This window comes from Callorhinus ursinus, unplaced genomic scaffold, assembly GCF_003265705.2.
Source record: "Callorhinus ursinus isolate GAN/ISIS: 27379988/994484 unplaced genomic scaffold, GSC_fseal_2.0 scaffold24, whole genome shotgun sequence".
Taxonomy (NCBI): Eukaryota; Metazoa; Chordata; class Mammalia; order Carnivora; family Otariidae; genus Callorhinus; species Callorhinus ursinus.
The window spans coordinates 28,735,941-28,750,287 of NW_027397086.1; the positions used below are offsets into that span (position 1 = coordinate 28,735,941).

General features: G+C 46.4%; 2 protein-coding genes across 2 annotated transcripts; one reads left to right on the top strand and one right to left on the bottom strand.

Annotated features, from left to right (window-relative positions):
* Window positions 1-524: 524 nt before the first annotated feature.
* SEC61B (SEC61 translocon subunit beta) lies at window positions 525-7,141 on the bottom strand. The gene is made up of 4 exons (XM_025888526.2): window positions 6,984-7,141; window positions 6,682-6,779; window positions 3,991-4,092; window positions 525-802 (listed from the first exon to the last, which is right to left on the bottom strand). The coding sequence occupies exons 1-4, from the start codon at window positions 6,984-6,986 to the stop codon at window positions 715-717; spliced, it is 291 nt and encodes a 96-aa protein (XP_025744311.1). The 5' UTR covers window positions 6,987-7,141; the 3' UTR covers window positions 525-714.
* Window positions 7,142-7,371: 230 nt separating this feature from the next.
* Window positions 7,372-12,859, top strand: ALG2 (ALG2 alpha-1,3/1,6-mannosyltransferase). Its single transcript, XM_025888507.2, has 2 exons — window positions 7,372-7,797; window positions 10,165-12,859. The coding sequence occupies exons 1-2, from the start codon at window positions 7,450-7,452 to the stop codon at window positions 11,065-11,067; spliced, it is 1,251 nt and encodes a 416-aa protein (XP_025744292.1). The 5' UTR covers window positions 7,372-7,449; the 3' UTR covers window positions 11,068-12,859.
* Window positions 12,860-14,347: the final 1,488 nt, after the last annotated feature.

A 14,347-nucleotide genomic window follows, 5' to 3' on the forward strand; every position in this document is an offset into this window, starting at 1 on the left:
AAAATTTTCAAAATGAAAACAAAATTTTATTTGATAAATCTAACTTACCAAATAAATTCTTTCAAAAGAGTTTTAGCAACTAGTGAGAAATCAATGGAAATCTCTGGTCTACACTCACAGAATTAAGAACTGAGAGAGACAAGAGGCAAAAATATTATCTACAATTTCAGAGACAAAGAACAGAATGAACAAACATTTTATCCAAGATATCTGGGTTAGGATCCCTATGTCTCTTTCCCTGGGTAGCAGCTGCCTCTGAGCACAGATCTTCCTGATGGAGTCACAGGCACACTCGTTAATAATCACAGAACACACAACATAACAATCATCAGGGCAGAAATACCTGGAAGAAAACAAGCCACAGCCAATTATGGTATCTTGGATTTGAGCGACTACCTGGTCACATAAGGAACTGTTAATCTGACAAAGAAGACAATCTCCCCCTAATGTTTTCTCCATACTCACTCATAAAGGCAGAGAGACTAAGGGCCCTAGTAGGCAAGTATCAGCAATGAGACTTGGTATAAATGAATTAAAAAGTTTATTAGCCATAGAAAAAAATTGATTCCTTAAATCAATTCTTAAGTTCCCTGTAAAACAATAAGCTTACAGAATACTTCTTTCTCACAAACAGAAAGTCACTATGCATTTGGTCCAAGATAGGTTTTTTTTTTCCTTCTTCTTCAGATGACAGACAGATGGATGTAGCCGAATCTATGAACGAGTGTACTTGCCCCAAATGTGCAACATAAATACAGAAGCGATGAACAGAAGACTCATAACCAATACTGGAACAGGGCCACTGGAAGTAAGAAGAGAAGGCATGCTTACTTTTAGTAATAATACATATTATAGCTGTAACACTGAAGATTGCCGAGGGGATAAAGCAGGGGGGCGTACCTAAGATTCACCCGAGAATACCATTTACAAGGTTTAATTATATTCCCCAAATTATTATTATGGATATACTGAGGGCGTGGGGACGGCACTGTCATTACTCAGGAGGAATCCTTATCTTTTAGTAAAACATATTAAAATATATACAAATAAAATGATTTGATGTCTTGGAGACACTAGTCTCTCTAATTTCATATATTTGATATTTTCCGTAATAAAAAAAAGTCAGAAAAATTTCCCAAGCTCTTTAAGTGCAAATAGCCCAATCACCAAACTATTATTTCAAATTAATATTTATTAATTTATTACTTATTAATATTTATTAATAAATTAACATTTATTAATATTTATTAAAGACAACCTTCATTGTCTAACTAGAGTGTACTAGGCATACAAAGATACATATCACATTGTAAGTTACAAAGTGTTTTCACTTGATCAACAAACTCCTGACCCAGGACAAACGAATATTAATCTCATTTTATAACAAGGAAAACTGAGGCTCAGAGATTATTACTTGCCTAAGAACACACAGCCAGAACAGAAAGGAGAGATCTGAACGCCAGTTTTCTGATTCGATACATATTACTTGTCCCTCTCTCTCTCTTTTTTTTCAAGATTTTTTTGTATGTATTGGAGCGAGAGAGTGAACAAACGGGGAGGAGGGGCAGAAGGAGACGGAGAAGCAAATTCCCCACTGAGCAGGGTACTTGTCTCTCTCTTTTAAGGTTGCCATCTAGTTCCACGTAGGAGTTTATTAAAGGAAGGAAATAGGTTTTACTTATCAGTCCTTCCCTAAATCAAATGCTTCTCAAGTTGAGACTTAGTACATGGGTTTCTTAAAGGGAGAACCCCTTGATCTCACACAACCTGTAAATGCTGACTGTGATGAAATGTTATGGGCCCCTCCTTTGTGACTCTTCCTGCCAACACCGGTTTTGGAGAATTCAAGATGTCACTTCACTTCCCAGATACAACTGGGAAGTGGACAACAGAAAAGACCCCAGAAATCTTTACAGCGAGGGCAGTGGAGTAACCCAATGGAGCAGCGGAGTAAGAGAGTCCACTAGCGGCCAAGAGACAACACACAGAGATCAAAGTCCTTGCTACACTAGTCTGTTCTTCCAAGATCTGTACAATTACGGGAGTAAACAAATTTAAAAGTACATGGAAGGGAGTCTTCACCGAGTTACACTTAAGCACACCCCCTACTTCAGGGCAACATCAGAGCAACACGAGACACAGAGCATGAAGCTGAGGGCGCAGCTCCCAGAGAGCTGGAATTTGGGAATCAACTCTGTCACCCAGGAGCTGTGACTGAGGCCCTGTTACCTACCTTCTCTGAGCCTCATTTCCCTCATCTGTAAAATGGGGATAACCCCAGTGCCTATCCCATAGGGTTGATGAGGTACTAAATAAGCTAATACGAACACAGTTCAGGTTTATAGTAAGCTTCCAGGAGATGCTATTATCAGCCTGGAAAAGAAAAATTCTCAACTCCTAAGAACCACCAACAAGCTCCAAGATGTGGACCTGTGGATACAAATTCCCAATTGTGTCTTTTCATCAAAAACACCTGTCTCTTATTGAGGATAAACTATGGTTTATGACACTTCAAGGAACCTCCCAGGTTCTATCCTGGGAGGACTCAAGCAGTAAGGAGCAGCAAGCAAGCCTAGCTGTTCCACAGCACAAAGCCCAGAGCTAGCGCAGGCCAGACACCCCCAGGAGAACAGGTCTGACCACCTTCTTGAGAAGGGTATAAAGTCAGTCCCCTGGAGACCCTGAAGAGCAAGGGGCTTCAAAATTTCTCTCTGAAATACTCACAAAGATTACCTTGAAACAAACACCAAAACGTTTTTCATGCCGCCAACTCACATGCCCCCACGCCAGGAATGATTTCCTAAGCTCATCCTCACCTTAACAAGTCTTCAAGAGAATAGTAAAAAATCACCCGATAAAACCAAATCTCAAGAATTCTAGGGAAGGGCGCCTGGGTGGCTCAGTTGGTTAAGCGACTGCCTTTGGCTCAGGTCATGATCCTGGAGTCCCGGGATCGAGTCCCACGTCGGGCTCCCTGCTCATCGGGGAGTCTGCTTCTCCCTCTGACCCTCTTCCCTCTCGTGTTCTCTGTCTCTCATTCTCTCTCAAATAAATAAAATCTTAAAAAAAAAAAAAAATTCTAGGGACGCCTTCATCAACTACATTTGCGATCCAAGTCAAGCTACGAGTTAATTCAATTAATCCAAAGAAATCTAATTTTGTCTCTTTCTACCAGACAAGCAGTATAGAAAGAGCATGGGATTGAACAGTCAGAAGACATAGCTCCAGCCCCTGCCGGCCGCCTTCCACATATAACTGCCTCTGTGAACACAGGTGCTCCATGAACGGGAGTGCGTCATTCTTCCGATTCCTCAGCCACTGGCTTTAAGCCTGATAAGCAGGGGTGTTCTGGAGCCTCACACGAGGAGACCTGTGGGACCAGCTCTGCCACACGGTACCAGAAACCACAGGAAGGAAGGCGAGCAAGGCCTGGCGACCCTGGATGCCCATTTCCCATCACCTAATGAGCACTCCCAGACCGAAGAACTTAGACAGTGGTTATGTTCACCCTCCAGGGTCACCCACCACCCACCAAAGGCAAAGGGGGCCAAAGAACTTTTGGTAACACAGCCTAATACAGACACTCCCATTAGGCTGTAATAGTATCAGCTTGTGCCTCCAAGAAAGCTTCGAAAAATCACCTAACTCCAATTCAAGTGGTTACTCCTCTTTCTCAGTGTGGGACAAGAACACAAATGAAGAGCAATTTCATCTAATTAAGCAGTTTTCCCTCCAGTTCTCTCTGTTCCCATCATTTATTCTGACACAGCTACATGAAGATTTTTCCCTTGCTTTCCCTCAATCCATGGAGATGTTATTCTAGGCTCTAAACTAAATGGCTGATATACAGACAAACCAAACCAAGCCCACCTGGCACGAATGAAGCCGCCATGTACCGTACATCTCATCAGAGCAAACACCACTGGCGGCAGAGACTGCACTGCCCCACGGTTGTGTGACACTCAACAACGTCTGTTCCCCAACACTTACACCTTGAGCCCAGGGGAGTCTTCTGTGTAGAATCGCCACATGCCCCCAGTGCCTGCTGAGGTTGTGCGCCCCGCGCTCCTTGTTCCACAGCTCGCATTTTTTCTGGAAGAAATATTACAAAAAGCTTTTTCTCGGAAGCCCCTTACCATAGCATTATAACATATGCTACTACTACGTTGTTAAAGAACCAAAAATAAAAACAAAACGAAACGGAACCCTCTCCCCTGCAGAAAAACACTTTCTTTGCCAGATCCCCCAAATTCTTGCTTTTACTCCACTGATCGTGATAACCACTGAGGACTGAATACCTGCCACATGCTAATGAATACAACCACCCCAGAAAGTAGTCACCATTTCCAATGTATAAATGAAGAAAATGGGCTCATAAAAGGTGAAGTAAAGTGCCTAGGACCACACAGCCAGCAGGCAGCCAAGCTCAGCAGTGAACCCAGTTGTCTCTGGAGCCCAACCACTTGCCCACACATATGGGCATCTCATTTGAACAATGAATTTGTTTCTCTTCACATGTATTCTTGTGAAGTCAAGTAATAAACCCTTGCTTAAAAAGCCCTGAATCCATATACTTGATTTTAAAATGACTACTTAAAATGTTTTTCAGTTACTGTATATACTACAAAAAAGACAAAAACAATTAAGCTTTTGTTGTAATCCAGGTCCTAAAATGGAGCATACATTTTATAAAAAATTATTTTGTGCTCTGTTTTCACTATTTTGATATACTGGCCATAGATCTTGGGCAGAGGTAGGATGACATGTCCCTCACAGGGGCTCCAGGTCTGTGAGATGAGCTGCATGACACAGGCAGCCCAGGTGCCCAGAAGTAGCCCAACAGCACTTGTGCCATCCACCAGGGCACGCAGGGAGAATCTAGAAGTGAAAACCCTATTACCACCATCTCTTCCCACTGCCCTTCCAACTCGGGTCATAATCCTCACCTCCCCCTGCCGTGGCCTTTACCCCAAACTCTAGTGCAGACACATTGATTACTGGCTACAAAGTGGCCCAGGAACTCCTAAGTCCATACGTACGGCTGTTTTTATGAGATAACCGATAGCAAATAGTAAACGTAATTGTACAGGGATTTACACAGCAATTCATACACTTAGAAGAGCCTTCACACACAAGGATATACATATTTAAGTTGTGAGGTAGGTACCTGAAATTTTCTTCCTTGTTCATAAAAAGGAACTTGAGCTAGATGGTAAACCCAGTGTGGACATGGTAAGTCATTAGCTGAGCCAGGACTAGGACCCACACACTTTCCACTATTCCCACAGCCTCCCAACTGCAGCGGTTGGTCTCAAAGTCCCTTGGAATTACAGGAGCCCCAGAGAAATCAGTCTAGGCTCTTTAAGATTTCTTACACCTACTGGCACATGGGGCAATGCAGGGGATTTGATAATCAGGGCACCTGGAAATACCAAATGTACTCAAAATATCTCCCATTCCTCCACTGGAAAGCCAGGTAGAAGTTAACAGAGCCCATTTAATCTCTTAAATTTCTATTAGGGGTCTATTTTACCCTTTCTTTCTGGCCACAGTGTAACTGCCTCCCTGTTCCTATACCCTACAGTTCCTTCAAAAATCCCGAGACTATAGGGTGGCTTGATTCCTTCATTTATTCTGTCAGGTCTTATAGTAGGATACAGATGTTTGGTCATTTCTGTCAAAATCTAATGAAGGAGATAAATATGGAAACATGAATGCTCTTATAGCCCCAAGAACAAAATGCTGTGGGAGCCAAAGAGAAGACTCACAGCTACTGCTGCTTTCCAAGTCAGGGAAGGCCTCAAGAACCCCTGAGCTTAGTCTTGCAGAATAAACAGAAGTGGGGGGAGGGGTCGTCTAATGAGTTCAACAGTAATAAGCTCACTGTTGCTGGATCACCAGAGAGGAGAGGCAGCTGGGCTGAAATAACACCAAGACCACTGGTATCCACCCCTCTTCTTCTTCTTCCCTTTTTTTTTTAAAGTTCAGCAACAAGAAATTGAGATAGAAACTAAGAAGATGTGTGACAGAATCAGAGGGGAAGGCAGGTTGGAGTGGAAACGACCTGGAGAGAAGACTTAGGTAGGAAATGCAAATGTCTAGATGAGAAAAGTTGGGGTAAACTGGAACGGTGGACACGAAAAAGGAAACAACCGACGAGAAGTTTTTTGTGTGCCATTCGGTCTTGCAAATGAGTCAACAAAGACAGAGCATAAGAAAAATTCACGACCACCCTTAAATTTTCGCCTTGGGTAAATGAATATATAGTAGTAGTGCCAGATGGAAGGGAGATAAAATTGGGGCAGAAGTTAGGATGAAAAGGAGACTGAGTTTTCCATTGGACAAGTCATGTTGGACTGAGTGTGAGGGGACCTGCAGATCAAAATGTGACTGCAAAGCTTAGGTCCAAACACACCTGTTTAATGACATCAGTTTTCTCAAAGTTGTCTCTGATCCCACTCCAGTTTGTTAACTTTCCTTTTTCAAGAGAGGTGCCCCAAACTGCGCAATTCGAAGAAAACGTTGCCTCCCTCTCGAGACACACTAGACCTACGGCCACGTCGCCTGAGGTTCAGTTTGCCCTTGTGACTCTTTTCAGCCCGGGGTCTCCTTCTCCGGACGAGCGAATTCCTGGGCACCATCTCTCCAAGCCCACAGCCAGAGGGTCGCGGGGCTCCTTACCTCTGCCGGACCGTGGATCCAGCCGCCCGGGCGGCCACTGCTTTGCTGGGTGAGCGCCCCGACGAGCCCACATTAGTGCCACTGGGGGTCGGACCAGGCTACAGAGAGAAACAAGTAGATAGGCGAGTGAGCGCCCCCGGCACGCCCCCAGACCCCGGCCCCCGGCCCTGACGGCCAAGACCAGCACCTGCAGGGGAGGCTGGGGAAAGCAAGGCAGCCACAAGAGGAGAGCAAGGCGGAAGGCCAGTGTCAGGGCCAAGAGGAGAGGCGGGACCAAAAAGGGAAGGCTGGGGCCGCCGTACCATGCTGAAGACTGGAAGGCCCTGGAGGATGAAACTGACGCCCAAGAAGCGGACGGTGGAGTCCTCAAAGGACCGGCGGCTGGAGAGGCTGGCTCAGGCCCCGCCCTCAGGCCCCTCGCAGGGTCCTCGCCGGCTCCAGGGACGCCTGAGTTGTCCCACCATATGCCTGTACAAATGACAAGAGATTTGGTCAGCCGCTGTGTGGGAAGTACAGACCTTCCGTCTCCTTTCTTTGAATCGCAGCATCCTTCATAGAATCCTATCCCTACCAAAAAGAGGATATAGGTACGGTCAGATGGGAAATTTCTTCTGGCAGACACTGGGCGCCTGCAGATTTGCGCTGATGTGGCCTAACTGACGCAAGCGCCGCGAGGCGTGGTCGGCCCCGCAGAGGCCCGCTGGGAGCCGGGAAGGAGCATGCGCGGAAGCCCGGTAGGGCGCGGGCCGCTAGCGCGGCTCCCCGACCATGGCGAAGAAGCGGGGCCAAGACGAAGACCCCGGTCCCAACCCATCGGTGCTGTTCCTGCACCCGGACCTGGGCATGGGCGGTGCCGAGCGGCTGGTGCTGGACGCGGCACTGGCGCTGCAGGCGCGCGGATGTAGCGTCAAGATCTGGACCGCGCACTACGATCCTGGCCACAGCTTCGCGGACAGCCGCGAGCTGCAGGTGCGCTGCGCCGGGGACTGGCTCCCGCGCAGCCTGGGCTGGGGCGGCCGCGGCGCCGCGCTCTGCGCCTACGTGCGCATGATCTTTCTGGCGCTCTACGTGCTGTTTCTCGGGGACGAGGAGTTCGACGTGGTCGTGTGCGACCAGGTGAGGCGGCCGCGAGTGCGGCCACGCCCGACCCTCGTGTCGCCTCCTTTTCCCGCTAGGGAGGGCGCACTGCGTGGCCCCTGGTGAGCTCTCCCGGCCTGCGGTTCGGAGAGATCGGAACTGATCTGGAGAGAAGAGAACTGGGAGTGAGACTGGTTCTCGAACTTTAGTGTGGACACATTAAAGTTGCACGGTGTTACAGGGCCCCACTCTCAGAAGCTTTCATCCTGGAGTCCTGAGGTGGGGCCCAGAAATCTGCATTTTCGCTGGATCTTCGGGCAGTTCTGAAGTAGATGAGGCTTGGGGCTGCTCTGAGAAACGCAAGCATTAGAAGTCAACCCTAAGTCACCTTTTCCTTCTGAGTAACTTGTAGGTCTTCCCCCTTTGCATTTTGTTGACTCTACTTCCAGGCCACATGCATCTCACTTAGTTTTTGCAGACAGGCCACCTCGTTCGTCCGCGGTGTCGTGTTAAAAACACCACGCGAAACATGTCATGCCCTGTTAAAGCTTTAACATGGCTCCCTGTTAGTCTTGGGAGAAGTCAGAGTTCTTTACCTCAGTAAATAATGTCCACCTGCATCTGGGCTCTAGCTGTTTTGGACTCTACGCTTTTTTTCCCCAAAAGTAACTTATTTTAAAAAGTAACATCTACTCAGAACAAAAATTCAAATAGTATAAAAGAGTGTAATGTAGAAGTCCCATCCCAGTTCCACTCCCTAAAGATCGCCACTGTTAGCAGTTTCTCCTGTATCCTTCCAGAAGTTGCCTGTAGCTGCAGTAGCATATGCATCCGTTCTCAGATGCATCTTATTTGTAATAATGAGGACTATGACACACCTACTATTTGATAACTTGTTCTTTTTTTCACCAAAATTCCTGTTTGGGACATCCTTATATATCAATATTAGAGATTCACTTCATGGTTCTCAATGATTGCTGGAAAATCTGCTTTTGTTTAAAAGTACCATAATTTATACATTCTCCTCTTAAAGGACACTCATTGTGACCGATTTTTTGCAAATAGGATTGTAATGGACATCCTCGTACCTTTTTTCTACTTCTGTCACAATGTCCTTTGAGTAAATTCCTAGAAATCGTGCCTGAGAGTTTAAATGTCAATGGCTATTGCCAAATTTGCCTTTCAAAGAGGTTGTGTCATTTTGCTCTCCCACAGGGTATGACAGATCCTGTTAATTCCATGCTCTTGTGCACAATGGATGCTATAAACCGTCTTAATCTTTGCCAAACCGATGGGTGGAAACGGTTTCACATTTGTATTTGTGCGCTTCTTTATTATTCCTGAGTTAGTTTGATCCTCCTTGCTTGTACAGAAGCTGTTTCTTTTTAAGAAATGTGGACATTTCAAAACATCCTGCATTTGTAGCTAGTTATTAAGTATGAGGCGGCTGAGACTAGTAAATAGAAAAAACCCTGAGCTTGGAAGTAGGAGACCTGAGTTTCGTTCCAGATCTGCTACTTTCTAAGAAGCTTCTGATAAATCTGGCAGGATTCTTCAAGTGGTAAGTGAGCTAGAGATTAAGTAATTTGTAAAGATTACCCAACAAGAACGTCTCTAGTAATGCCGGCATGTAGTTCATGCTTAGTAACGATTATGGTTAACACTTACTGAGCACATGCTGTGTGCTAAATTCTGAAGCATTTTACACATAGTGGTACATTTAATAATCACAAAACAATCAGGAGTTTTTTGAACTACAGTTGTCACCGCGTTACAGAAGAGAAAACTGAGGCACAGAGGGAGGTAAGATTAACTTGCTCATGGTCGCACAGCCAGCAATCTTCATTCCAGAGCCTGTACTCCAGTTCCTTAGAAGAAGAAACATGCTAGAGCTGCCCTGTCCAGTAGGGTAGCCTCTAGGCACCTGTGGCTATTAAGCACTTGAAATGTGGCTAGTCTGAACTGAGATGCGGTGTGAGTGTAAATTACACATCTGATTTTAAAGATTTAATGTAGAAAAGTAGAATGTAAAGTGTCTCAGTAACTTTTTTGATAATGATTACATTTTGAAATGACAATATTTTAGATAAATATTTTTTAAATTTCACCCTTAAAAAATGTTGTCATGTGGTTACCAGATTTTTATTTTCATTGGACCATGCTGTTCTAGAGGAAACCATTGGACTTGCAGCTTTAAATATTTAGCACACAGCCCACAGATGTGTACAAGCCTTTCATTACACCAGGGATTGTATTGGGTGAGAGTCCAGGGGAACACAAAGCAGAATCGGGCATTGCCCATGATGAGGTCCACAGACCAGCAGGCAGGGTGGGCGGGCATGCTTTTGACTTGGTTGAAGTTGAGTTGACCAGTCTGTATCTGCTGTTGATTTTTGCTTCGGCTAGGTGTCTGCCTGCATCCCAGTGCTCAAGCTGGCCAGACGGCCCAAGAAGATCCTGTTTTATTGTCACTTCCCAGATCTGCTTCTCACCAGGAGAGATTCTTTTCTGAAACACTTATACAGGGCCCCAATTGACTGGATAGAGGAATACACCACAGGCATGGCGGACTGCATCTTAGTCAACAGCAGGTTTACAGCTGCCGTTTTTAAGGAAACATTCAAGTCCCTGTCTCACATAGACCCCGATGTCCTCTACCCATCTCTGAATGTCACCAGCTTTGACTCCACTGTTCCTGAAAAGCTCGATGACCTCGTCCCCAAGGGGAAGAAATTCCTGTTCCTCTCCATCAATAGATACGAAAGGAAGAAAAACCTGACTTTGGCACTGGAAGCCCTAGGAAAACTGCGTGGAAGGTTGACTTCCCAGGACTGGGACAAGGTTCATCTGATCATGGCAGGTGGTTATGATGAAAGAGTCCTGGAGAATGTGGAACACTATCAGGAATTGAAGGAAATGGTCCAGCAGTCCGACCTTGGACAGTGTGTGACCTTCCTGCGGTCTTTCTCAGACACACAGAAGATCGCGCTCCTCCATGGCTGTACCTCTGTGCTTTACACACCAAGCAACGAACACTTTGGCATCGTCCCTTTGGAGGCCATGTACATGCAGTGCCCGGTCATTGCCGTGAATTCGGGTGGGCCCTTGGAGTCCGTCGTCCACGGCGTCACAGGGTTTCTGTGTGAGCCTGACCCAGTGCACTTCTCAGAAGCGATGGAAAAGTTCATCCACGAGCCTTCCCTAAAAGCCACAATGGGACTGGCAGGGAGAGCCAGGGTGAAGGAAAAGTTTTCCTCTGCAGCTTTTACAGAACAGCTCTACCAGTATGTCACCAAACTGCTGGTATAATCCCACTTTTTAAAGGCCTGTATGCTGTATTCATTAGTACCATTTTTTTGTAGACCGTAGCCTCACTTTTGAAACCGAAAAAGAAACGGTCCACTGCAGAAGCGATTAAAAGAAAAATAAACTTGAATCTTGAATCTGAGCCACTTTCCTATGCACAGCGCCTTTCCATCTACTTTTTCAGAAAAATGAAATCTTTTATGCTATAATTATTCCATGTCTTCATCAAAAAACTTCAGTTATATTTTCTCTAGGGTACTGTTGCTTTGCCTTACTTGGCACGCTGTAGTTTAAGCGTATCATCATTAAAGTCGATTAATTTGGGTTCATAGCATAATGAGAACAGGGTCACTGTAGTACCCAAAATCAATGCACCTAAGCGTTTACTATCCTCTGTTTGGAAATTTTTGTTAGTCATACCTTTGCCTGGATCCATAGCAAAAATGTTCTGTACTTTTTTACAAAGATTTATTATATTTTTGCACACTGAGATGTGACAATAAAATATGGTTATCATAGGAAAAGAAAGCATACTAGATTTGGGCCTCTGTGATCTGTTTGGTATTGTTAGGATTGTGGATAGCCAAGCCTGAAGTCTGAAACTAGAGTAAACCAGATGTTGAAGTAAGGGGACATCCGTCACTCATGGGTGTGCCTCTTACGTATGTTTGCTTTCTTGGTGTCATCTGAGTCATCGGCTTTGTTAATGTTGGTGTTTGGTTAAGTAAGCTCCTACTAGTGTAAGACACAATTGCTTTGTGTCCTTCAAGCCCTGCCTCAGATGCCATGGCTGTGGAGCTTTCCTTGACCCTCTCTTCTCCTTCCAGCCTGCGTGTGGTTTTCCTCTTCATGGATCCTAGCCCTTTTGTGGCACCGACCAGTCTTACAGTTCCTTACTCAACCTGTTGGCCTAAGTACAAATAGACATAAAGCACTTTTCAACATATCTCTACAGCTAAATTCTTTTTTTTTTTTACCATTTTTTTTTTAAAGATTTTATTTATTTGACACAGAGAGGGGGAACACAAGCAGGGGGAGTGGGAGATGGAGAAGCAGGCTCCCCGCGGAGCAGGGAGCCCAATGCGGGGCTTGATCCCAGGACCCTGGGATCATGACCTGAGCCAAAGGCAGACGCTTAACGACTGAGCCACCCAGACGTCCCTTTACCATATTTTTTTATTCCAGCCCTACGTGGGACTTGAACTCACAACCCCAAGATCAAGAGTCCCATGTTCTACCAACTGATGGAGTCAGCTGCCCCAAAAGCTAAATTCATTTTTTAAAAAAAGAGCGATGATCACTAGCCAAAGGCTCCACATTCATCAATTCTAAGAGTATAGACCTGAGAGCTTAACAGCCTATGTGACCTTGGACAGATTACTTCATTTCTGTGCCTCAGCTTCATCTGATATAATATTCTACATTCTTCATAGAGTAGTTATGGCAGATTACCATAATATATGTAAAGTACTTAAAACAGTACTTGGCTCATGGTATGGGCTATATAAATATTAGCTATTTTGTAATTTGGGGATATTGAAAACCTGTAGAAATTCCATGTGGGTTCACGTTGCACTACTATTTTGTTCTTTGGGTTTTTTTTTTTTTAACAGAATGAAACTTCAGGTTGTAATATATCACATTAGTCTATATCACAGAAGTATTTTATGAAATGAAATGACTAGTGAAAAGGAGCTCTCTAAAACGAGAGTCAAATATATTGTCTTATGGAATGAAAAGTTGAGTTTGTTTTTCTTTGTCACCGTGAAAGCCTACAGTCCAATAAAGTAGGTCATCCCCATGTTGTGGGTTTTGTATTTTGTGGCTTGGTGCATGTGTTCCCCCAGGGAACTGTAGCCTTTGCAGAAAGGCCTGGTGGCTCTGAGCCCCTGGGTTTAGGACAGACTCAGATCCATAACTGGTGCCTACCCATTCAGAGCACTAAAACTTTTGCCTATTTGACCATTTTTATGCAGATCCTTCCAAAATGGACACCAGGGGCTCATGGGCCTTAAGGTTAGCTTCCCTTCATTGTCTTAAGTCCCAGCCGGGGACACTAAGACCACAGATCTGGGGGAGAGGGTGGGGGAGGGTGGAATGCAGGAGCCTACGTGCCATGAGCTTCCAGCCTCTGATGGATTAACTCCTGGTTCCTAGACCTGGGATGGAGCTTTGCCCATAGGAGGTGTTCACAGCTTCCAAAACTAAGCTGCAATTAGGGAGAACAGAAGCATGGCACACTGAAGTAAATTGTCTGGGACCCTATCAATAGTAATTCTTCTAGCAATTACTGTGTGCTGGGCATGATATGATGAACACAGCAGACAACTCATTTATCCTGAGTTCTGTGAGGTGTATGTATTCTCACCTTTATAGAGGAGCGTGGTTAAGCGGCTTGCCTGTGTCACTCAGCCTGGAGGGTGGGCCGGCTCGAGGCTCTCCAGGTCCAAGTCCACCGCTCGCCAACTCAGTTTGCCTTCGCCCTAACCAAACCCCGGTGGCATTTCTTCCGGGAAACCCTCCACAGCACTGCGGGTGGGCCTCTGGAGGTCCTCAGGGTGAGAAAGCTGTTGCCGGTCATTGCCCCCTCTTCGGCTTCAGGGCAACCTTGTAAGACGGGTGTGTCATCCCCCCTCTCTCATCCACAAGGAAGCTCAGGGAGATGAAGGCCTTGCTCAGGGGCACCCGGCTGAAAAGCGAACGTGCCAGATCCAACGGCAGTGACCCGGCCCGTCTGGCACGCCTCACACCAGGATCTCTCAGCCCGCTGCCCTTCGGTGACCGTAAATATGGCAGCCTCCGAGTCTGCGGAGCTCTTTCCAGGTTGTGTCCTTGGCTCTTCACAGGATCCTTGCAGGCAGTTCTCGCAGTGGAGTTCGCAGGGGGCGGCTGAGGCCTACAGGCGGGAAGCCCCGGAGCTGTAGCTCCACCCCGGCCCGCCGAGGCTGGGTCACGGTGCCGGGCAGCAGATGCCTCTGCGGTGCGCGCTTCGCCGCCTCTAACCCGCCGGTGTCCAGCCGCACCTGCGCCGCCTCGCCCGCCGCTTCGAACCTCGGGAAGATGAGGCGCCCGAGCCAACACCTCGCCGGCCTGCTCTCCGCTCAGCGCCTGCCGTCCGTTGGCCTCCCCCAGCATCGCCGACGACCCCGTGACCTCCTTTCTCTGCATTCCCGACTCCCAGCGTCCAGTCCGCTCCGGGGTCACCCAGCCTACTTTGCTTACACAAAACGGAGCCCTCCCCGCCCAAAACCAGCGGGACCCGCGTGAGGTCCTGCAGGGGCAC

Excerpts from the sequence above, each read along its gene's own strand:
- ALG2 (XM_025888507.2), top strand. The coding sequence starts at position 7,450 with ATGGCGAAGAAGCGGGGCCAAGACGAAGACCCCGGTCCCAACCCATCG. Across the intron at positions 7,798-10,164 it reads ACGTGGTCGTGTGCGACCAG|GTGTCTGCCTGCATCCCAGT; the intron begins GTGAGGCGGCCG and ends TGCTTCGGCTAG.
- SEC61B (XM_025888526.2), bottom strand. Across the intron at positions 4,093-6,681 it reads GGATCCACGGTCCGGCAGAG|AAAAAATGCGAGCTGTGGAA; the intron begins GTAAGGAGCCCC and ends TATTTCTTCCAG. Across the intron at positions 803-3,990 it reads GACTCCCCTGGGCTCAAGGT|TGGCCCTGTTCCAGTATTGG; the intron begins GTAAGTGTTGGG and ends TCTTACTTCCAG.